We start from the raw sequence: 23857 nt of genomic DNA, 5'->3' as shown, positions 1-23857 counted from the left end.
CTTGGGAACAATATGAATGGGCGAGGTGGCATTTGACATGGGAATTAAAGAATCCGAGAGATTTCAATGAGAGAAGAAACGGAAGGAGGAGGAATATTCTAGAAATAAGGAAACTTTATGAGCAAAGTTATAGAGTAGGATATAAGAAGAGCAGGCCAAGGGCAAGATTGTTTGGGAAGGGAGACTCCTCCCTGGGCCCCCCTGAGAAGCTGAGATAAAGCAGGAGGAGAGGCTGAAGTGTCCCCCACTGATAAACAGGCTCCACCCAGAGGCCAGCACCGGGTGCCTGGGGAGAGAGGGGGCAGAGTGGCAGAAGTGCCCCTTCTCCAGGGCCACTGGACTGGGGTGGGGGCAGGAGGAGGGAGGCCTTTTCCTGAAACCCAGTCTTCAGATCCCGCGTCTAGAGAGGAGCCAGGAAAGAATTCTGGAAGCCAGAGAGAAGCAAAGAGATGGCAAGTGCCCTGGAGAAACTTCTGGAGCCAGTTGCTGGGGGGTGGGGTGGCTGCGTGTGAAGGCCCTGCCCCCACCACAGGGTGGGGGAACACAAGGCTTCCCGAGTAGAAGAGGGGGAAGATGATGTGAAAGGGATGTGAGAAATGGAATCTTCTGGGATGAGGGTCTTTTTGAGGCCCACCTGGGACATTTCCCAGGATGAGAAGGTGAATGTCATGATGTCAAAATGACATCATACCACTGGGCCCTCTTTCCTGACCCAGCTTCTCTCCCCTCTTCTTTCCTGCCTCACGTCTAGGAGGGTGGGGACCAAAGTGGAGAAGAGCTGAGAGAGCAGAGCCAGGCCACCGGAATGGTGCCTCCCCAGAGCCAGGAGGTAAGTGGCTTCTTTTACGACATTTGGATCATGTCGTCTAGTTGCAAAGATACCCACAGATACCCATCGGGTGATCCTTACTCCGGAGAGGTGCTTCTTCCTCTCCCTGGGTCTTACTGAGAATAAGCAGAAATCTCCCTGTGCAAGGGAATCCTCTCACGCACGCCCTCGTTCTCTTTCCCTTCCACTCTTTTCCACCACCTGGTTCTTCTCCCAGGTCTCTGCAGAGGAGGGAAGGACTGCTGAATGGAGCAGACACTGGGCCGTGACCAGAAGGGTGCTGATCGCTGTCCTGCTTCTTGGCCTGCTCCTTGGTTCTTCTGTACTTTGGCTCTACATTTTCTTGAGCTGTGGTCCTCGTAAGCATGGTCATGGGAGCCCCCACCTAGGAAGTCCCCTTTGGTCATGGGCTCCCGTTTACTCCTATCTTCACCATTCCCTTTGAGACCTTGACTTCTTTCTTCCAGAATCCCAAGTCAGGCCACCAGTCAGATCATTTGCTTTCCACTCATCGGGTCTCTGTTCCTCCCTAGGATGGTCTTTTCAGCCCCTTGGGGGAGCTCTTGTTCCTTTTCCTTTTTTCCCCTAGCTCTTGGCTGTTTCCCACAGGCCCCTGTGAAACACCTGTGTGTTGGGATCTCCGGGCCAGATACCTGGCCTTCAGAAACACCAGTGTGGCCCCCTGCAATGACTTCTTCAGCTTTGCCTGCAACCGTGCCAAAGGGACCAATCATTCTTTTCAAGCTCTTGCAGAGGAGAACAAAAGCAGGCTGCAGAGAATACTAGGTGAGGAAAGCAGACTTCTCTGTGCCAGTTGGTGGCTGAGCCTCGGAGGGTAATGACTCTCTCCAAACGGGATGTGTCATCCTCAGAGGAAGTTTGGGAAGAGAGGGGGGATGTTTGTTACTGGTGGTGGGTGAGGGGCACAAAGGATATGCCAGAAGAGAGGTGAATATTCCTTTGTAGGCAAGGTCTACAAAGGGGAGGAAAACAACAGTCAGATCTGAGAGGAAGAGTAGTAGGAGAGACTAAGCCAAATAAGAGGTTAGAAATAGTTCCCAGGAAGTTGATGGGTTGAGGTGAGGGCTTGGGAATAAAAATGTAGAGGACAGGCAAGTCCCACATCCCAAGAAAACATAGAGAATGTATCCATGGTACAGATGGGAATCTTTCTACCTTTTTGGCTTTTTAATGGGGAAACAGACCATTTTCAGTTCAGGCACTGAGTTGTGAAAGAAAATACTCACATGTGTTCTTACACTGGAATAAAAAGATACCAGGAGGAGGACTGGGGGAGGTGGAGAGGTGGTTAGATCTTAGCAGGTGGATGGTTAAGATGGGTGTGTGTGCGGGGGGAGGGGGTTTGTTGTGCTTGTTCATGTTCTGGGTACCAGGGATGGAGGGAATTTGGATTTAGGGATCTCTCCCAATTCTTCTCTTTACTAAACCTATCCATATGTGTTTCCTTCCCGAGGTTCTCTGGTTTACTGGATTTTTTTTTTTTTCAGATTTCTTCAATCATCTTATACTTATCTTCCATTTCTACCCTTTCTCTTTTATCTACTTATTTCCTGTTCTTTTCCTTTCTTTCGTGTGGTTTATTGTTACTTTTCTTGTTTGTTTTTTCTTCTTCTCCTTTTCTATTGTTTGCACCTCTTCTCTCTTCTCTGATCCATTCCAAACTGAGGTGTGCTCCCATTTTCCTCAATGGAATCTTGCTTCTTCCTTTCATATTACTGCTGGGAACTTCCCTTTCTTTCCAATAAGCTCCCTGCTTCTCACTTCCTCTTTTGTCTCTATACCAACCTTCATCCATGCTTTTAACTCTCCCATGCTTCCTTTCCAGAGGCCCCAGGGTCGTGGCGCCCAGGCTCTGGGGAGGAGAAAGCCTTCCAATTCTATAAGTCTTGCATGGACACAGACGCCATTGAAGCTTCAGGGGCTGGTCCCCTCAGACAAGTTATTGAGGAGGTGAGAACAGCCGGAATAACTTTTCTGGATATAGAACTCGTAGAACCCATGTCTCTTTCTTAGTGACCCCAAAAGTTCTAGCAGGGAGTTTGCTCTGTGAAGAATCAGACCCTAGGGTGAGAACTGAGAAAGAGAATGGTAGACATGGAGACTTTGGAGGGAGCAAAGGGCTCAGATAATAGGGGATAAAAGCTTCGAGAAAGAAGAAAAGTCAAGACAATGGTGTGTGAGCATCAGATCCCTCTGCTCAGTGCCATCTCTTCTCTTCCCAGCTTGGAGGCTGGAACATATCTGGAAACTGGACTTCCTTAGACTTTAACCGAACTCTGAGGCTTCTCATGAGTCAATATGGCCACTTCCCATTCTTCAGAGCCTATCTTCGACCTCACCCTTCCCCTCCACACACGCCAGTCATCCAGGTGAGGGATGAACTGGCAAAACCACTGCCGAACCTTGGCCCACCACTAACTCTAGGCTATCATCTCTCAGAGAAAGATTTCTGGCTGGGAAAGAAGACAAATAGTCAATGCAGGAAATAACTGTTTCTTAACAGAAGATGGTTGCTGGGAGAGCTGGGGACACTAGAAGGGGGTGGGAGAAGGAACAGCTAGGCCGGTTCTGGGACGATTGGAGTAGTTCTAGCCTTCCTTCTTCCTGGATTTCTCCTGGACCTCGTACCAATGCTCCAGTTTCTAGGATTTTCCTCCTCATATTTACTCTTCATTTCTGTCAGAGAGACCTTTCCAAACAAAAGGATAATGATGCTATTGTCTCTGTTTAAACACTTGACATCTTAATGGATCACTACTAGGTCATCAAGATATGGTCCCTAATCCCTGCAAAGCTTTCCATGCTTCCCCATCTGATCCCACACGTACTGCTCTACTCTTATCTCCTGCTTCATTCCTTCCCCTCTTATACCCCAAGCTCTGCTGGTTCTTCTAAGGCCTCAAGAATATTCCTCCTTACTATGCATATACTTATCTCTTCACTAGAAATAATTCCCCACACTTGGCCTAGAAGATCCTAGCATAGAAGATCCTCCAAATGTTGGCTCTGAGTCTCTTCCAGGAAGTCTTTTCTCATGCTCTCTTCAGCTGTGAGTTAGGTGACGTCCTAGTGCCATCTCATTCTGTATTTCACACTCTGAGTTGAAGACTGCAGGCCAACTCCACGCAGGCAGCTAGACTTCCTCCTCCGGGGGCACAAGCAGCCCTCCCAAGTGTAAACGCTTCCGTAATGGAACCACTACCAGTGTGCTAAGTAATAGAAGCATTATATATTTGACCCTCACTCTCAAGACGTTTACAACATTGGGATATAGCAATTCTTTTCTGAAGAATTGATTATCCATATGAAATGTTCTAAAATTCAGTTTTAAAGTATGCACTCAGGTTTAACTAGTATAGCTTTTGGTTATTCATTAAGATCTGAAATGGCTAAGGAACAGCTAGAAGAGGAAGGAGACCTTGAGTTGAATTTTGAAGCAGCCTTGATTTCCTCTGGTAAAAATGAAGCTAAAAGATACTAGAAGGGATGCAGGAAAACTGAGTTAAGAGAGTACTTAGAATTCTGTGACCATGGAAAGACTGGTCTTGGGTAGGGTGGGTGAGGTGCAGTGGAAGGAAAAATAGAACGGAAAATAGGGCTTGGGCTTTATTATTTCAGGCTTAGGAAGCCAGAGAGACTTGATGATTATGGACATACTAGGGATATAAAAGAAGAGCGAGTCCTGTCAAACGTTGTGGCTGTAGCTAGAGCATAAGTAGTGTCAACAGCTTGGGAGTCCTTTCAAATGTTATGGCTGTAGCTAGAGCATAAATAATGTCAACAACTTTGGAGGCCAACCTAAAGGTGTTGAGGTGTGGAAACAGTGGTAGAAATGGAAAGGAAAAGCCAGAGGTTGGCAGCTCATCCTAGAGGCAAGAGTTACATGTGTTTCTGGAGGTCTTGGGGACTGGATAAAGGAGCTGTAGGAAACCCTGAATGCGTCCACTTTTGTTTGGTGAGAATAGAATTGTCATCATCACCTCAGAATCTGAAGAGACAGAATGGGCTGCAGTGGGAACCATGAGAAAGAGCAGAAAGGGGCAGAAAGAGCCATGGAAGAGTAAGAACAGGCAGGGATTGGACTGCACTCAGTGGGATGACAGAGAAAAGGGGAGGAACTTCAGGAAGAAGGGACCACTATTGATTCCCCAGATTTTTAAGCTCAGAATAGGAGTAGGAAATGAGAAGATAATACTGAAGCCTGAAGATAGTTTTAAGAGGTAAAAGAATGAATATAAACTGTATGGAGTTGAGAAGGAAGGTTAGGAAGTTGTGCATGTGTGTGTGATTGCATGTGTGTGTGTGCACATGCACACACGCACATTCTTTTAAAACTTTGGATATAAAATGAGACAAAAGAGTCAAGTGCAAGATTTTCCATTGTAGAGGCAAGGTTGCGGGTAGGTGGGAATTGGGATACTGAAATTGGAGGAGAGAAAGGCAAGTGTTGGAAGTAAAGGTCTTCAGAATCCAGGGCATACCAGGGCTAGACCTAAGGTAAGTTGTGTGGAGTACTTGGTAGAGTGCGAAATTTAAAGAGCACCCCTTCCCCCAACACTCAATATCAGTTTAAAGAGCATTTAATGAAAAGTCTTTAAAATAGACATCAATACAAAGATCTGCGAAGAGCAAAATTTTAAATTCTTATTGTGGATGTTTTAAAATGAGTTTTCCCAAATGGAACAAAACTTTAAAACGGACCTTTTTACTTTGAAAATAACTAAGAACAAAATAATGACAGGAATTTCCAGGGGAAATGACATCTTGTTTTCTGATTTTTGAACACCTCTTTATTATTGTACCTGGGATGGATAGTTTACCTTCCTGGCCCCGGCTTTACCCTGGCACAGGGAATTGCTTCTTCCCAAACACTTATTGTGTTTCTCTCTTGCTGAACATCTCCATTCCAGTTACAATAGCTACACATCTTCACATCTGTGTAATAGCTTCGTGTTTCCACACCTAGACCCCTTCTCCACGATCTCACCCCCCACCCCTCCTTTATTTTTACTTTGGCTCCTTCTCTGTCAGCTTTTTATTGTGATCACCCCCAAGCCGTTTCCTCCTGTCCCTTCCCTGTCCCTGCCCTCTTCATCCCCCATGCTCCCCGTTTCTCTCCAGTCTCTCTTGTGTCCAGATAGACCAGCCAGAGTTTGGCATTCCTCTCAAGCAAGAGCAGGAACAGAAGATCTATGCTCAGGTAAGGTGGTGAACAGACAAAACCCTTCCCTATGAGGCTAGGAGAAAGGCAGCAGGGGATTCTGGGGGATCTCACCATGTTTCTTCTTCCTCCAGATTGTGCGCGCATACCTGAACTACCTGAATCACCTGGGAACCTTGCTGGGAGGTGACCGTGGAAATGTGCATCAACACGCCTCCCTGTCCACCACCATCACCTCCAGACTGTCCCAGTTTCTGAGGCCCCTGGAGCAGCAGCAGGACAAGTTCTTCACTATGATCACTATTGAGCAACTGCAGGTGCCTGAAACCAAGGCTCAGACTGTGGGCTCATGATCTCTCTCTGGTAGTTTTAATTTTTGCCTTATCTTCTTCCTCATGGTGGCCTTGATTCCTTTGCATCCTTCACTTTTTCTGGCTCCATTCCTCCTCCTCCTCCTCCTCCTCCTCCTCCTCCTCCTCCTCCTCCTCCTCCTCCTCCTCCTCCTCCTCCTCCTCCTCCTCCTCCTTTTCCTCCTCTTCCTTTTCCTCCTCTTCCTCGTCTTCCTTCTTCTGCTCCTTCTCCTCCTCACATCTCCCCCTCCTCATTTCTCCTCCTCTTCCTTTTCCTCCTTCCTTCCTTCCCTCCCTTCTTTATTGCCTCTTCCCACTACCAACACTCCCTTTATTTCCCCTCAAATCCAGAGAGCAGCCCTTTCCCCTGCCTTCTCCCTTCCTTCCCTTCTCCCCTTCAGCTTTGTGTCCCTTCTCTAAGGAAATGGCCCCTGCCATCGATTGGTTGTCCTGTTTGCAAGCAACATTTACACCGATGTCCCTGAGTCCCTCTCAGCCACTGGTGGTCCATGACCTGGACTATTTAAGAAACATGTCACAAGTGGTGGAAGAAATGCTGCTGAGCGACAGGTTTGCTCAGGTGGGGTTGGGCAGGGAGTGGGGCTAGGAGGAAAGGCAGAGGACACATAGGTCCCAGTGGAGGACCATGAGTACCTTGGCTGAGAGGGCTACCTGCTTACATGTGTGGGTGTATGGCAGGGAGATGGAGAGGGTGAAGCCTGGAGTGATGTAGGGGAGAAAGCAGGGGATGCATGTCTTACCTTTGGGGGAGGACTCTGGAGCCCTCATATGAGTCAATTTCTAAGATGATTTGTCCTGGCATGAAATAGTCAGGTTAAGGTGGGTGTGAAGGTGTGGCTGGCTGTGTGTTGGGCTCGAGCATCTGCTAGCCCTGATGTCCATTATTTGAAGACCACAGCCCATTTCTAAGGGCTTGCACTCAAGGCTCTTCATAATAACCCGGTGACAGTGACGTCTAGATATCGTTTGTAAAGGAAGTAAAGGAACATACAAGTGGGTTCCATCAGATTTAAATGAGGCTACCTGGTAGCAGAGGAGCCAGAAGGGAAAAGGGAAGTCACTGGACTCAGTTTTGAGGTGCTTAGGGGAGCATCTTGAGGTGAGCTGGGGCTTGTTGATTCACATACATTCATCCGTGTACTTGAACAGGAGTGCAGCCTTTAGCCCAGAGCTTTCTCTTTACTCAGTTTCTTCTATCATTCCTTAATTCACAGCAGAAAAGGGTGAGTGTATGAGCCACCTTATTTTTGGTAAATACAGAAGAGGAGCTGATCTCATGAGTACCAGGATGACTCACCCCAGAGGGGTGTTCAGGGGACATCGCAGAGCCCCGAGCTTCATGTGGGGGTCTCTTTTGTCTCAGTAGGAATGTCTTGCAGAGCCACATGATCTTCGGGCTGGTGTGGACCCTTTCCCCAGCCCTGGACAGTAAATTCCAAGAGGCACGCAGAAAGCTGACGGAGGAACTGCTGGAGCTGACAGAACGACCACCCATGGTGAGAAAAAGGAGGGGTGGTGGGGCTGTGGATTCTTCAGACTGTGGCAAATTTTGGGTATATGTCTCTGAGGGAGGGGAGGGGAGAGGACAGAAGAGTAGAGGTCCCTCCATGTCTGGGCATTCCTTGGAAGCATTCAGGATGAGAGAGCAGGGTGTAACTTGAGAACCAGACTGCCTTTAGGAACACAACCCCTGGCCAACTCTGTTATTATTTTTTTTTGCTGAGTATTAGAGCTTAAATATGACTGAAATAATCAAGGACTGTTCTTTCTTTATTATCATCCTTAAACTCTTTGCTCAGTTATCCTGAGCTTATGATTAAAGGAGCTGGAGTGCAAGATTCACAGAGAGAACAAACAGCAAACAGTGAACGGAACTTCCTTCTAGTTAGTGATTCCCCGCAGATGAGGTGAATCCCAGTTCAATGTTTCAATGTCTATCACACAAAGAAATGGATCTCTGAAGCAGTGGTATCCATTGGATCATGCATGAACTTTGTGGTAATGATTTTAATATCTCTGAGAAGGGCACTGTGTGAAAGTGTCCTTTACTAACTAAAGTCTACTGAATTTATTCCCTAAGAGTCAGAGATACTTTGTCAGCAAGAGCCTTAAAATCTTAGGTAAAGGTACATTCAAATACAAGTAGAAATAGCTAGCAAATCAGATATATCCTGCCGATGCCAGTAGCTCATGCCTGTAGTCTTAACTACTCAGGAGGCTGAGTTCTTGAGGATTGCAGTAGGAAGCCAGCCCAAGCAGAAGAGTCTGTGAGACTTATCTCCAAATAGCCACAAAAAGGCAGCAGTGGAGTTGTGGCTCGAGTGGTAGAGTGTTAGCCTTAAGCAACAACAACAACAAAAAAGCTTAGGGACAGTGTCCAGGCTCGAGGCTCAAGCCCTAGGACTGGCACATGCACACACACACACACACACACACACACACACACACACACACACACACACACACACGATTAGATCCATCCCAACCTTAATGAAGGCCTCAGTTTGTAAGGTGAAAATCATTTTCTTATTATTAATTTGTAGACCATTACTCTACTTTAAAGAAACCTGAATGCATGTGTGTGTTCAGGGAAGGGAAACATAGGAATCATATTTCCAGAAAGTAGAATGTAGTTCTTGTCCATTAAAATGTCCTAGACATTTCCCTAAACTCTTCGGTCTGTTAACCAGCTTAACTCTCAAAATTCCATGAGGTACCATGGACACTATTTCATCTTTGTTCTAAAGATGGGGAATGGAAGTGCTAAGGAACGTGACCATGGTGAGATACATAGTGAATGATTAGAGCAAGGGTTTGAACCCTGACACTCTGGATTTAGGGTCTGAGTGTTTCCTTATTGTGCTCCTTATCCTTCCACTTTCAAGGCCTTCACCAGGCAGGCCTGGGGCAAGTTCCCAAGGAACCAGTCTATCTTTCAATCAGAACCCCAGCTTTTCTTTGTGGGCTTGCTACAAAATTCCTGGCAACAAATAGCTTCCTGTAAATCCCAGCGCCTATGGCCTGATGTCATGTCTGGGAAGGTCTCAGAATGCCAGTGCTGATACTCATGCTCAAAGAATGTAGGAGGCCCACAAGTCCTGAGGTCATCACCTTTCCATTAGGGCACATAATTGCCCTTGGCCTTGAAGCTGAATCAAACACTACCAGCAAACAGTGTGGGGAGGTGACCTTGGAGAAGGCATTTCACCTTTTGGAATAACAGTACAAAATACAAGGTGTAACACGATGATGAGGATGATAGCTGATATCTCTTGGCTAGTCTCTGTCAAGTACTGGATGTAGGGCTTAGCAAAGATGACTTCATTTAATCCCCTCAGAAATGCTTGAGGTTTTTAATCCCTATTTCACAGGTGCAAATAAAGGCACACAAAAGCTGAGTAACTTTCCTAAGACTATAATGCTCATTGCTCATAAGCAAACAGAAGGAACAGAGTCCAAAATAGATCTGTTTTGGCTTTTGTGGCTGTTTGTAACCAAAGGATTGAGAAATACACGAAGACTCCAAACCCTGGCTTAGCAAACCCTTCAGGAAAGTACAAGACAGTAAATACTTCCACCTTTGCATTTTCTGTGGCTTGTGTTACCACTCATTGGCTCTGTGCTCTTAACATCAAGGGTTCACGCTGTGTTCCTAGAGAACTCCAGGAACAGGTTCTTAAGATAGGTGGTTGGAGTGGAATTTGTTTGTAGCAGGTAGGATTAGAAGGAATATCTCAAAGGAGGAAGAAGTTTCATGGTAAAGAAAAGGGTAGCACCTCCTTGTGACAGAGAATAGGGCTACAAGTTGGTGAATTGGGGGAATCCCCCTGGTGGCTGTGGCTTGCATTCAAGGCTGTGCCCATTGTTGCTGCTGAAGCATGCTCCCTGTGTCAGAAACCCTGAGGGCAGCTGGAGTGCAGCAAATGGGACAGCAGGGAAGAGGGAATGAGAGGGAAGAAGAACCAGAGCGGCTCTGGCGGATCACAGTGAGGACTCTGCTTTCCTCGGTATGAAATAGGAAATTGCAGAGGAACTTACTGATTTATGTTTTTATTAAAGAGTGTAAGCACTAGGCTTTCTTGACTCACAGTGTAAGAGTAAGTTTGGGAGTCAATGACAACACCAAAAAATTTAATTTGACCAACCTTTTTGGTTCTTGCCAATGGTCATTAGTTACAGACTTCTCACCACGTTCTTCCAAAGGAATTCTAGTTTATAGGATCTTTATTCTAAAACCTCACTAGCTCCCATTATCTGGACTTAGTTAATTTTGAATAGATAGTCAGGTCTTTTATGAAACCTGTATTGCAGGGTTTGGGGAAGTAAAAGGATTTGATATTTGTGTTTGTTAAATGTGAACTGTTTATACTCAACCCAACATCCCAATTTGAGATAATTTATTTTTATTTTTTTTATTTTTTTATTATAAAACTGATGTACAGAGAGGTTACAGTTTCATACGTTAGGCATTGGATACATTTCTTGTACTGTTTGTTACCTTGTCCCTCATATCCCCCTCCCCCCTCCCCCTTTCCCCCCCTGAGGTGTTCAGTTCGATTACACCATACAGTTTTGCAAGTATTGCTTTTGTTGTTGTTTCTCTTAATTTACCCTTTGTCTCTCAATTTTGGTATTCCCTCTCAATTTCCTAATTCTAATAGCAGTATACACAGTTTCCAATATACTCAGATAAGATTACAGAGACAGTGTAGATACAATCCAAGAATCTTTGTTTCAAAAATCCTTTCTATGACCTTTCTATTTCAACCATGGGTCATTTTCAGTTTTAATCAGTATTGTTTTCAGACTATTGTGAAGATCCTGAAGGGAAAGAACATTGGTTCAGGTTATTAATGACATAAATCCATTGATTCACTTATGCGACAGATGTTTATTGAGTATCTACTATATGCCAGACTATTATATGACAGACTCATCTTTAGGCATTAGGGATCTAGCACTTGGAAAAACAGACAAGCGTTTCAGCCTTCACACATTTATATTCCAGTAAAGGAAGAAAAAGAATAGACTCAATAAAATATAGAGAATGGTGTTAGAGCAAATTAGCAAAGGAAGTCTGAAAGAATGTAGTCATGACTCTAAGAAGTTATATTAACTCTGAGTCATTCATCATTGCTGTTTACGTAATTAGCGGGATAAGAGTCCACTCACATTATACTATCCTTTAGCATTGATTTTCCATTTAATTCACAAGGACTTAACTTGTGATGTTACCTGAAGTTAAGATAATGCCAACAAACTGTTATTAGAATGTGCAAAGCAATGTTAATGGAATTCCAGTGGAATTCTTTTAAGGTGCTCTTTCTCCCACTCCTCAAATCCATGCAGAAGATAGAACAGGCATTATTCTCATTTTGACAACTGGTATACCCAAAGACCAGCAGTCTAAGTTAAAAATTCATACTAGCAAATGCTAATATTCTGTGTAAAGGACGAATTGTGGCAGCCACTAAGGATGAAATTTGTCCATAGATATGTTTTTGTTGGCTTTTGGACTAATTTACAAAGTCTGAATTAATTGCCAACATTTAAAGATCAGATGGCATGCCAGTATTTAGAATTCTGCCCTGAGAGTGTGTACATCTTTTGTGCAAGTGCAGTGCCAGCCAATGCTGACCCACCCTTCTCTAAAGCCCAGATGATGTCTGACTGTGTGAAATGGGTCAACTTCCATTCGGCTAGGGGTACTCTCTCCAACTTACAGAGCACCTCGTGCCTTGTGCTTTGATGTCAGACTGCTGCTGTTAGTTATCACATGCTTCTATTTTAGTCTATGGCTCCTAGTCTCTCTACACTACAGTTTAATGAGTCTATTAACTCAAAATTTTTATTAGTTTGGTATTATTTGTCCTCAGTGATCCCATTCTGATCCTTAACAGTTACACATTGTTCAAAAACCACTCCTTTACTGATTCCTCCTAGAACTTTTAGAACAATAAAGATTTCCCAGTGGCCTATAGGCCCTAAATTCTACTTTACCCTTATTAAAAATTGGCCGAATTGTTACTTCATCCCAGACTCTAGGAATTTTTCCTGATTTCTGTCATTTCTTAATCATTGTTGTTCTTGGTTTGGAAGTGACATGTGCAATTTTGTTTACAATGCTCTAAAATGAACCCACTGAACTCTACTGTCTTGCATTTGCAATATTATTTCCATCCTTTATATGTAAAGCTTTTTTCTCTAGTTGTATTTTTGCTTTCCTTTCTTTCTCTTTTCCCTTCCTTTCTTACTTTGTTCTCTTTCCTTCCTCTCTCCCTTCATTCCTATTTTTCTCCTCTCTTTGTTTCTTCTCTCTTCTTTCTCTCTTACACACACACACACACACACACACACACACACACACACACACACCAATGTTGTATATCCTCCATCTCTTTATTTATGTACTGAGAGAGGGATAACTGTTGTGGTAGCTTATTATCTTGAGTAGCCAAGTTTCATGGCAAAGGATGTTGAATAAAGGTTCAATCACTGGCAGAGGGGAAACAAACAGTCAAGAGACTGGGGTGTGAAAAGGGCTGAAAAGTCCACAGGACCAGGCTCCAGGGCAAACCCTGCTCGTACTTTTTGTTGCTGCCCCAGGTGTGGCAGTAGTGCAGAAGGGGCATTCCTGGCGCCAAGCCTGTTGGGGTAGTAAGGATGCTGAAGTTGGCCAGGAGATTTCTCCTCGAGTCAGTCATTGTAAATAACTTATCTTTCCCCATTTCCTAGTTGCTGAAGTCCAATTAGCACCTCATAGAAAGAGTCTTTTTTCTTTAGGTCTGAGACTGGGACTCAAACATGGTAACTGCTGCTTTCGCTCATTGACTAGTGGTCTACCAACTGAGCCACTCCTCCCACCCCAGAAAGAGTTTGTGTTAGCAAAGATGTGGACAGACCTTATGGTGTAAGAAACAGATCACAGAGGTGGAAAGATATCTCCTAAGTAAAGTTCCTCACTGGCAGGCTCAGGACAAGAGTTTCCTTGTTACCCACTACCCCAGTGATTCACCACTCCATGGGATGCATGATTGACCCCAGCAAATCGTATACCAAGTCCTGCCTGTACTGAGGACATTAGTGGCATCTCCCTTACCTTCTGGATAACTGTTCCTTGGGACATAAATAAGCTAAAGGAGTAAAATACTATAGCTTTATCTCATTCATTCTATATTAATGTGATAACTATACAGCTTAGTACCTGTCAGCCAGCTCCCTGGCTCCTTTCCGCTGGCTTCTTGAATGTGTTTGTCTGCCCATGCTGGGTCATCTCTGAGTTTACCCCTCTACCAGCTCTTCAAATCCATCCAAGTCCACCACAGAAAGTGTCCCCAGCATCTATTTCTTTTTTTTTTTTGCCAGTCCTTGGGCTTAGACTCAGGGCCTGCACACTGTCCCTGGCTTCTTTTTTTGCTCAAGGCTAGCACTCTGCCACTTGAACCACATTGCCACTTCTGGCCATTTTCTGTATATGTGGTGCTGGGGAATTGAACCCAGGACTTCATATATATGAGGCAATTACTCTTGCCACTAGGCCATATCCCCAGCCCCCCAGCATCTATTTCTAATCCCTGGTCCCTTCTGTTAGAAAATAAACAAACAAACATGTCAATGGCTCTCTTACTACTACCTAATGGTCTCTATGCTTATGAAGCTTAAACTTTCCACCTTCCCATTCTAGTTTCTTTTTATGATTTGGCCAAATTTTACTGTTTGTTTTAATTATGCACTTAGTCATTTGTTGCTGTTTGCTCATCTTCTCCTAGCAAATAATATAGCATCTAAAGTCCACTTTTATTGGTGATTTTCTTCTCCATAATATCTTATAATATGTTCCACCCACTGGGACAGTGTGCATTGGTCACAGCAGAGGAAGGGAATGAGAGTCTTCACCTTCTACATTGAGTAAAGGATTACAAGAGAGTGGCAAACCCCAGAGCCATGTATGTCTTGGGTGGGATCAGGTTTTGGTTTCTCCACCTCCTTTTTTTTGTCAGCTGTGGGGCTTGAACTCAAGGCCTGGGTACTGTCCCTCAGCTTTTTTGCTCAAGGTGTAGCACTCTACCACTTGGAGCCACAGCACCACTTCCTGTTTTCTGGTGGTTAATTGGAGATAGGAGCCTCACAGACTTTCTTGCCAAAGCTGGCTTCGAAGCTATATCCTCAGATCTCAGCCTCCTGAGTACCTAGGATTGGGGCTATGAGCCACTGGTACCTGGCTTCCCTTACTCCTCTTCATACGAACCTCCTGATCTTCAGAGGGTTGGCTCCCAGGGACCTTGCATTCAAATCAATAGGCAATGAATAAGGAAATTTGCTTAACGGGCTCAGTCCTGGAGGAGGCAAGCTTCTTCTGGGATGAGTAGCCCTGTGTCTGAGAAGAGGGGATGATAAAAGGAGATAAACCCAAAAATCTCATTAAAAGATACATTCTCTGGGCTGAAGTTCTGGATAAGATGGGCCGTGGGAAACAGAAGAGAATCCTAGATAGCATTTACTCACTCCAGCTTTGTCTCTACAGCCAGCCCAACCACGATGGATGAAGTGTGTGGAGGAAACAGGAGCCTTCTTTGAGCCTACCCTGGCAGCCTTGTTTGTTCGTGAGGCATTTGGCCAGAGCATCCAAAGTGCTGTATGTGAGAACTCTTCCTTGCCCATGTCCCTCTACCCTTCCCACCGCACACCTTGACCGGGTTCTATGGCTTGTGCCCTTCAGTGGCACGCATGGCTGGGAATCTGGCAGTAGAAAATGTCCCCCTAGAGGTAGAGCCCAGGGGTCAGCTCCATCTATTGGGCAGCACTGTTCAACTACAGGACATAAAGTATTCACAACACATGCTAACTTGGACACGTCATCTGGCTTTCCTGGTACTGTGTTTCTTCAACCATAAAATGAGAAAATAAAACTCTTTGACCTTTCAGACTCCTCCCTGTTTATCTACAACTTTTGAACAACACAAGATGCAATACGAGCATAGGATGGCATAGAGTGTACAGAATGATTGAATATTTTGTGAGGGCCGTCCATAGGCTGCAGACTCTTGTACAAAAAAATGCTTTGTATGAACTACTTTATTTAGTTCTTATTATCATCCTGATTTTTACAGCATAGTGAATTCAGGCACAGATAGGTTAAATCACTTGCACAAGGCCAAATAGTTAATACATACCACATGGATTTGAACTCAGTCTGATGCCAGAGCCCAGACTTGTGGTATTGTCACTCATTTTCTTCCTTCAAGAAAGCTGCATGCATGAGGTTAAATGGCTAGGAAATCAGGAACTATAAACTCAGGCTGTGAATCTGGGGAGGCTTCAACTGGTTGGACAGCTGAATTGTTCAAGGAAATGAATGAAAGAGAAGAAACATCTGCCTTAAGAAGGAAGATGTGAAGGCAAGAGCCCAGGAGCAGTAAAGGAACGAAAGCCCTCTTTTCCTTCTGCTTTCTCAGAAGTGTACCTTGCCCTAAGAATAAGAAATCATTAGGCCAAGATTTCTCTACTGCAAGGAGCCATCTCCCTGGTCCACATTGGGGTAGCTGCTTCCACTTCCCTTTGTGTACCTAGAATTGCCTTTCCAAATTTACAGATCTCGGTATGCTCGAGGTTTGAGGTATACTAGGAAATAGACCTTCCCAATTCCCACTGTCTTCCTGAGCAGTTCTCTGATAGCTCCTTGCAGCTCAGCCATCTCTCAGGACAAGAATGCTTCCAGAATCGGAGGTTATGCAGGGCTGAGGCTGATGCCACTCCTAACCTTGCCCTTTCTCCATCTTTGTACCCCCAACAGGCCATGGAGTTGTTCACTGAGATCAAAGATGCCCTCATCGTACGCCTCAAAAAGCTTCCCTGGATAAGTGAAGAAACCCGGAAAGAGGCCCTGGACAGGGTAAAACCAGAAGTGCAGGCCGGAGTGGATATGTTGAGAGGGTGGAGAATACTGGATCAGGAGAGGTGATAGAAGAGAGAGCCTCCAAAAAGTCACATTTTGCACACATCCTAGAGATAGCATTGAGGGCTCTGAGAGACTCATGGTAAGTGCTACGTTATTATAACCTTTGTGTCTCCCCAGGTCACCCAACTGAAAGTGGAGATGGGACCCCCCCAAAGGACTCTGAAGCCAGAACTGGCCAGACAAGAATACAGTGATGTGGGCCTTTGCCCTTTTTGCTCTCCCACCTGCCGTGTCCTTGACTTTTTGTCTTCCTGCCCTCTAGGTCTCTAACAGGCAATGTGCTTTCCCTGGGAGCTTCTAACCAATCTCATTCTTGTCTTGGTGCTGGCTGTGTCTTGCTGTCAGAGAAGACTGTGTTCCATGCTTGTATACACGCCTGCCCATGCACTCTGTGTATTGCCTATATGTCTTTATTTGCTGCTGCTGCACATGAAGAGTAGCTATGCCGTATCACGGTTGTCCTCTCCACTCACCTGTGGCTGTTTGTGTGTAAGAGCTTATGTGCCCATCTATATTTGTTTCTGTGCAACTCAGTCACCTCCAGCCTTTTCCTCAGATACAAATTGGACCCAGCTTCCTGCAGTCTTTCCTGAGCAGTGTCCGGTCTCTTCGGGCTAGAAATGTCCAAAGTTTCTTGCAGCCTTTCTCCTCCCACAGGTATGAAAGCAAGGAAGAGAGGAGAACACTCCATCCTAGAAGTAGCCCCTATTTAGTAAATAGGAAAGGAACAGGAGCTCTGGGAAAGGTTGGGAGAGACTGTGTGTGCTTTGGGGGCATTAAAGGATAGAGTGGTGTGTGCTCTCCCTGCAGATGGCCAGTGTCTCCCTGGGCAGTCAATGCTTACTATTCCATAACTGACCATGTGGTGGTCTTCCCGGCTGGCCTCCTCCAACCTCCATTCTTCCACCCTGGCTACCCAAGGTACGGCCATTCTGTGAGGGTGGGCGGAGAGTTTCTCAAGAAGACGCAAGCTGTTACGCTGGATGGGATTTGTGGTTAGAGAACTGGGGTGAAACACTGTGGAAGGATGCTGTAGGTATGACAGGATCTTGTTCCCTAGAGCGGTGAACTTTGGCGCAGCTGGCATTATCATGGCCCATGAGCTCCTGCACATCCTCTACCAGCTCTGTGGGTAATGGGGACCACTGGGAAGTGGGACCACAGGGAACCCAAGGGGGGAACCTCCAAGGAGGTGTAGAGGGAAGAGAAAGGTTATTCAAGGGCTCTCCAGGTGAAACAGTCCTAGAAACTTGCAGTGTTCCTGGGAGCTATATCAGTCCGGGGTCCTTCCCATGTCCCCACCATCCTCTACTAGTTCATTCTGATTCATTTTCAACAGTACTCCCTGGAGGCTGCCAAGCCTGTGACTCCCATGCCCTACAGGAGGTGCTCCTGTGCCTGGAGAACCATTACGCCGCCTTCCCACTTCCCAGCAGAACTTCCTTCAGCAGCTGCCACACGCGGCTGGAGAACGCTGCAGATACGGCAGGAGTGGCCATTGCTTTGCAGGTGGGTCAGTGGCCATGACCTATTTTTTAAAATTTATTATTATAAAGGTGATAAACAGTAGGGCTCTAGTTAGATAAGTTAGGTAAAGAGTATATTTCTTTTTGAACAATATTACCCCTTCCCTCACTCCCAATTTTTCCCTCATCCACGAGTTGTATGGATCATTTTTCACAGTGTTCAGGGAGCACAGCTGCTGTGCTTGTTCACCCTTTGTCCCACCATTTCTGCGCCTCCCTTTACCCACCCAAAGACAGATAAATGAACTAACAAGATGAAAACAAAAATGGCCACAAACTAAAAAATAACTCTTGCTTCCATTTCCCAGAGTTCATTTTGGTAAATATTTTTTATCTGATCTGAGACACACAGGCAATGTGCCTTTGTCATTGTGTCTCTTGATGGAAGCATTTCTTCCTCTGAGCCCTGAGAGCATCAACTCTTTTTTCTATTTTCAATTTTTTAAATTGTCAAAATGTGGTGCAGAGGGGTTACCGATTCATATGAAAGGTAGTGAGTACATTTCTTGTTCTACTTGTTACCTCCTCCCTCATTTCCCCCTCCCCCTTTCCCTCTCCCCCCAAGAGTTGTGCAGTTGGTTTACACCAAATGGTTTCTAAATGTTGCTTTTTGAATGGTTTGTCTTTTGGTCTTTGTCTTTCGATTTTGGTATTCCTTCTCCCTTTCCTAGTTCTATACTATACCTATATCGGACCTATATCGGACCTACCTATATCGGACTACCTATATCGGACAATATCCAGGGTACTCGGATGTAGTACAGTGGTAGCGAGGGTACAGCCACAGGAAGGGACTGCAAGAGAAGCAAAACTAGACAAACCACTCAGTCAAGCAAACTGGCAAGGAAGAAGAGAAAAAAAGTGGTACGAGTTCACATGGCATGTTGAGAATAATTACAACAGTGGTATAACTCTTGTTTCCATAACGTGGAGTTCATTTCACTTGGCATCTTATGTGGTCATATGGGTGTAGTTATTGGGATATTTTGGTTTCTACCATGACTAACCTATACCTGTATTAGCTATTCCCTATGAGGGACACCATAGGGTTTATGTTTCTTTGGGTCTGGGTCACTTCACTTAGTATGATTTTTTTTCCCAATTGCTTCCATTTCCTTACGAATGGGGCAGTGTCATTCCTTCTGATGGAGGCATAGAATTCTATTGTGTATATGTACCACATTTTCCTGATTCACTCATCTACTGAGGAGCATCTAGCTTGGTTCTATGTTTTAGCGATGACAAATTGTGCTGCGATGAACATAGTTGTGCTTGCTGGTGGCTTTAGTGTGATCTTGCTTGTAGTCTTTTGGGTAGATGCCCAAAAGTGGGGTTGCTGTATTGTAGGGGAGTTCTATGTTTAGCCTTCTTAGGAACCTCCATACTGCCATGACCTATTTTTTTATCAGTAGATTAAAAATTCTGCCCTCAGTTTCACCTTCCACTATCCCCTATGCCAACATAGTTGCATGGCATTTTGCTTTTCTTATGCCCTCTGAGATACCCGTCAGTGACTCCATAGATCCCTCATGTCCTAGGGCCTCTCTAGGTCTGCTGACAAGTCCCCTTTCTTCTGGCTCTGACCAGGATGTCGGCCCATTGCTGGGGAGGCCCCGGGACCTGGTTTGAGAGACTGAGTAGCAGGCCATAGACTTGTAAATGTTCATGGGTCTGAAGCATAAAGGCAACTCTCCATCTCCTCCCCTTGTCCAGGCTTACAGTAAGAGGCTTTCATTGTACCGTGGGGAGACCGCCCTGCCCAACGAGGCCTTCAACCCCCACCAGCTTTTCTTCCAAAGCTATGCCCAGGTATGCAGCTGCCGCCTCCCTCCACAGCTGGCCTCAATCAATTCCCTATCACTGGTGCTTGTGTTAGTGTGTCCCTAACATGCCCTCCCCACAGAGCCTCCCCCACCACCATCCATGCCGCAGTCTCCCTTTCTTCCTTGACCAGTCTTCATACTATGACAAGTTCTTCAACCCACCTCTAACCACTGGCACCCTCTGTGCCTCCCAAATTAAGAGGAAAAAAAGTTTCTCTACTTCCAAATCCTTCCATAAGGCCGATATCTTTCTTCTCTGACACCTCAGAAACAGGCTCCTACAACAGGTTGACTATACCAATTTCCTCCTCAGCAGAGATGTCACACCTAGGAGTGGTTCCAACTTGACAGAACTCCTTTAGGTACCTTGTACCCCTAGGCTGACACTCTCCCCAGTTCCTTAACACAATTCCCTCATGGGACTTCTCTATTAGCCCATAGGATGGGGCCTTTATAAGTGGTGGTATTCCACCCTTCAGGCCTTCTCCACTCCAGGGCTGGATTAAATGATGTACACATGAAGACTTCGCCTTGTTGCTCCCCATGGAGGCCTCCTAGTGCCCAGTGTCTTCCCTGTCCTGCTGACCCTGTCAATCTTGCTGCGTTCCTTACTTCCCTCCTCAGGTGATGTGTGGAGAGCTCAGTGCTCCAGACCCTCTGGACTCTCATAGCCCTCCCAGTCTTCGAGTCAACGGACCCCTCCGCAACAACCCAGCCTTTGCGAGACATTTTCAGTGTGCACACGGTACCCCCATGAGCCCCTCCAGCCGCTGTCAGCTCTGGTAACTGGACTGTCAGAGAGATCACAGGCACCTGCTCACACCTGTCAGGCCCTAAACCGGGAGTTGGAGCAATTGTTTCTTTCCCCTTCAATAAAAGCTGGCACTTGGCATCTGCCATCTCTTAATGGTCTTTCCTGTTATGTTCTATTCCTAGAAGTCAGAAAAGATAAGAGGGAAATGTGCCAAGAAGGGCTCCATGGACACGAGAAAAAAGAACCAAGGACTGATGAGCTGGTGGGTCTGAAGGTCAGTCAGTGAGCCAAAGGCCAGGCAGTTAACCAGAACGAGTTAGAGACCCAAGGGTTTACGCTCAATCTCAGAAAGGGATTTCCTTTGTTTTTTTTATTTTTCCCAGAATTTTATTGCTATTTAATTGTTGCTGTCCCCTGTCACTAGTTTGTTGTTTTGGACAAAACTGGTCTGGTGGTTTTGGCCATGGGACATGGAGCTCAGGGTTGGGACTATAATCAAGCAGGGGTAATGGCTGTTCTCTCTGCTGCTGCATCCTGAGGCCAGGCGCTTCATCCAAGAGGCAGGGAGGGATATGTAAGTCCTTCCGGGGAGGGATCATGGCTTGGAGTCCATCCAGAAGAGGAAAGTTAGTAAGCCATCATGAAGCGGAGGTAGACATCGAGGTCCTCATTCAGGAGCCAGGCCACCACCTCAGCCTCAATCTCTCTCATAAAAAAAACATGATACTGGCCAGGTTAAAGCAGAAGGCTAGATTGAAGAGGTGGTCTCGAACAGCTGCTGTCTTTGAGATTGTGTCTTCCTCTTCCTGGGCCATATCTATCATCTGCCACAGTTCACCCACAGAGGAAGCCACAAAATGCTCTTCGAACTCCCCTTGGTCTTGGTCTGGAAATAAGGAGAGGAACAAGGATAGGCACTACCAATCTCAACCCGCCTGGACCAGGATGGGAAAGAAGTCAAAGTCTTAAAGGAGCATGAGGGAGGAAGTGTTCTTCCCAACTGCTTCATCTTTGACCTTGACCAGAGGTCAAAGATGCTCCATCTACTGGTCTTTTCTGATCTCAATTCAACCACAACCCAACCCAACCCAAACACACACAAACTAGTGCTCTCACACTAGATGCCTCTTCCAAAGGGTTCCACTAATTGAGGGAGCAAGGGACATTTTCAAGCAACCAAAAGACAAACAAGCACCCTCATGCTAGATGAACACAGTCATGCTCACGCCTTAGAAGCTGCATGTGATGGCAGATGAGTCAAGGTGTGCTTTGCCCAAGAACATCTGCTCCAGACATTTCCCACTTGGAGAGAAGTGAGCTGGAGTACCTCTCACTGTATGAACCCACCTCAGATTCCACACTCTCCTCATGTCTCATTAGCTGCTGGGGCCTGACCTCAAATGGATCTGATCCTTACCTCCTCCAGTCTTCATCTCCCTCTTCTCCACCTACCTGAAGCGGGCATGTTCTCTGTCTGGCTCCCGTCGATGGGGTCTGGGCTGCCCTTCTGAGGCTTCACACCCTTCACCCAGAGCAGCAGCAAGATGGCTACCAGGAATGCTGCCCTGCAGAGCTGGGAGCCCAGGGAAGTCATGGGCCTGCCCACCTACCTGTTGTTTCTGTCCCCCAGTTCCCCAGTGCTTACCAGATTCCCTCCCTCCTCCCTCCCTGCCCCTGTCCCAGACCTTACCCCTTCCCAGTGTCGCTTTCTCCTCTTCTCTTCCATAGGACCACTGACTTCATGTGCTCTATGACATCACAGCCATGTTCCAACCCTCATGCCCACTCACTACAGCATTCCAAGGCCAGGCAGGGGAATGACCAGTAACCAGTAGTGGATGGTGGAGGTTTCTAGGAAGCTGAAATCTAAAAGAACTTAAGAACTTGCAAAAGACCTGTACATCCAGTTTTTTTTGTTGGACTCACATAGCCACTGGCCTTCCAAAATTCTTGTACCTATTACACCAATGAGGAGACGGAGGTCCAGAAAGGAAAGATTCTCTTACATCATGCAGTTTACCAAGGATAGAGCAAGACACAGGAAGGAAAGAAAAGGCACAGACTCTGTGTATATGAGAGAGAGAGAGAGAGAGAGAGACAGAGAGAGAGAGAAAGAGAGAGAGAGAGAGAGAATAGAGACAGACATAAACAGAGTGACATAAGAGATCAGATGTCTTACCCCCAAGTAGAAGCCATTTTCTCCTCATCCTTCCCTAGGGTTTCACCTTTCTTGACCTAGCCTTTGCTCTCCTGTCCCTTCAGATTGAAACGCCCTCCCATCTTATTTCATACCTTCCTGTACGCCAATACACAGAAAAAGTGGTTAGAGACACATCTCCAAGAGACAAGTGCAGCAGGGAATTAAGGAATTAAACAATGGAGCAGAAGAAAATCGACTCCAGTTCCTTAATGCCCATGCTACCTGTAAGCCTGGTGAGCATTGGCTCAGTGTCTTCCTGAAAGAGTTGAAAAGTTGTGATTTGGAGAGACAGGATAAAGGACTTTCCAAGGAAAACCAGAAGCAGAGATACAGACCAAGAGGGTCAGGTAGCTGTTAGGGACAGGAGGAGACTCAACCAGCTCTGCTGTCTGTGTACCTCATGTCTGAAGGAAACACACAAGTGCAGGGGCAAGGGTATGTGCAGAAACATGGGCCCTTTCTGAAAGAGGGAATTATGAAATGAAAAGTGTGTGCCGTTGAGATTCCTTTCCACAGAGTTTACCCATGCTAGCTGGTGTGCTCACAGGGAGGCCAGCCCACACACAGCAGAAGGCACCTCTTACTTCCTGGTGAACCCAGTCAGGTGACAGGGGACTAGGGAGTGGTACAGAAGGGTACTTAGGGTGGGGGAGGAAGGACTCAAGCAGCAGGTGACTTTCCTTACCCTACCCTGCACTCGTTGACCTGCAGATCCAAAGAATGAGCCTCTTACCTGGAAAAACTACAATCACTAATCTCCTCCTGGCTATTTTAGGGGGAGGAGCCTCTCGGTTCCCCTGGTAGGAGGAGAAGCCATCTCCAGTTCTGTAGGTATGAATGGGTAGGGCAGACGCAGGAGGTGCAGGCCAGAATAGAAAGAACCAGATTGGACTGGCACCATCCTTAACTTCCATATCCTCTCCATTTACCTCCTAGTTCCTAGAGTGTCCTACAAGGTAGATCTTTGCAGGAACCAGTAATTCTTTAATTCCCCCCCCCCCATTACAAAAGCATAAAGTATTTTAGCGTATACAAAGAAACAAAAGCCTTAATATTTTCCACCACCCACCCAATGATAATCACTACTAATATAGAATTAAAATGAAATGCTTAACTCCCTTTTCTAGATGCCTAGGGGGATGTGGAGTGAAAATCAGTCCTCCTCCTCCTCCTCCTCCTCCTCCTCCTCCTCCTCCTCCTCCTCCTCCTCCTCC

At 45.9% G+C, this 23857-nt stretch overlaps 2 protein-coding genes across 6 annotated transcripts; one reads left to right on the top strand and one right to left on the bottom strand.

Moving 5' to 3' along the window:
* The first annotated feature begins 261 nt into the window (after positions 1-261).
* Kel (Kell metallo-endopeptidase (Kell blood group)) lies at positions 262-20596 on the top strand. 5 transcript variants are annotated; one of them, XM_048340378.1, is made up of 19 exons: positions 263-452; positions 752-829; positions 1047-1188; positions 1439-1615; positions 2676-2800; positions 3073-3219; positions 5988-6050; positions 6146-6328; positions 6783-6931; positions 7746-7878; positions 14907-15017; positions 16176-16274; positions 16458-16535; positions 16897-16997; positions 17151-17261; positions 17401-17472; positions 17724-17849; positions 19580-19675; positions 20314-20442. In XM_048340378.1, exons 1-19 carry the CDS (start codon positions 450-452, stop codon positions 20315-20317), a joined length of 1998 nt encoding a protein of 665 aa, XP_048196335.1. In that variant the 5' UTR covers positions 263-449; the 3' UTR covers positions 20318-20442. The 5 variants fall into 5 exon arrangements, with proteins under 5 accessions (XP_048196336.1, XP_048196337.1, XP_048196335.1 ...); XM_048340377.1 differs by having other exon boundaries at positions 265-452; positions 7749-7878; positions 17401-17468; positions 17680-17849; positions 20314-20596; XM_048340376.1 differs by having other exon boundaries at positions 265-452; positions 17401-17468; positions 17680-17849; positions 20314-20596.
* A 232-nt stretch (positions 20597-20828) lies between these two features.
* On the bottom strand, positions 20829-23694 carry Llcfc1 (LLLL and CFNLAS motif containing 1). The gene is made up of 4 exons (XM_048340386.1): positions 22623-23694; positions 22134-22309; positions 21896-22016; positions 20829-21329 (listed from the first exon to the last, which is right to left on the bottom strand). The coding sequence occupies exons 2-4, from the start codon at positions 22167-22169 to the stop codon at positions 21151-21153; spliced, it is 336 nt and encodes a 111-aa protein (XP_048196343.1). The 5' UTR covers positions 22170-22309; positions 22623-23694; the 3' UTR covers positions 20829-21150.
* Between the last annotated feature and the right edge of the window lie 163 nt (positions 23695-23857).

This window comes from Perognathus longimembris, chromosome 2, assembly GCF_023159225.1.
Source record: "Perognathus longimembris pacificus isolate PPM17 chromosome 2, ASM2315922v1, whole genome shotgun sequence".
In the NCBI taxonomy this organism is placed as follows: Eukaryota; Metazoa; Chordata; class Mammalia; order Rodentia; family Heteromyidae; genus Perognathus; species Perognathus longimembris.
The sequence above is the reverse complement of the archived record's forward strand: the minus strand, read 5'-3'. Positions and strand labels throughout refer to the sequence as shown.

What these genes read in the sequence shown, in the direction of transcription:
- Kel (XM_048340376.1), top strand. An exon ending in CAGGCTGCAGAGAATACTAG is followed by an intron (nt 1,616 to 2,675) that starts GTGAGGAAAGCA and finishes CTTCCTTTCCAG; the next exon opens with AGGCCCCAGGGTCGTGGCGC. An exon ending in GGAAAGAGGCCCTGGACAGG is followed by an intron (nt 16,275 to 16,457) that starts GTAAAACCAGAA and finishes GTGTCTCCCCAG; the next exon opens with GTCACCCAACTGAAAGTGGA.
- Llcfc1 (XM_048340386.1), bottom strand. Translation starts at nt 22,169, where the DNA reads ATGGAAGAGAAGAGGAGAAAGCGACACTGGGAAGGG. An exon ending in GAAAGCGACACTGGGAAGGG is followed by an intron (nt 22,017 to 22,133) that starts GTAAGGTCTGGG and finishes CTGGGCTCCCAG; the next exon opens with CTCTGCAGGGCAGCATTCCT. An exon ending in AGAGAACATGCCCGCTTCAG is followed by an intron (nt 21,330 to 21,895) that starts GTAGGTGGAGAA and finishes CCTTATTTCCAG; the next exon opens with ACCAAGACCAAGGGGAGTTC.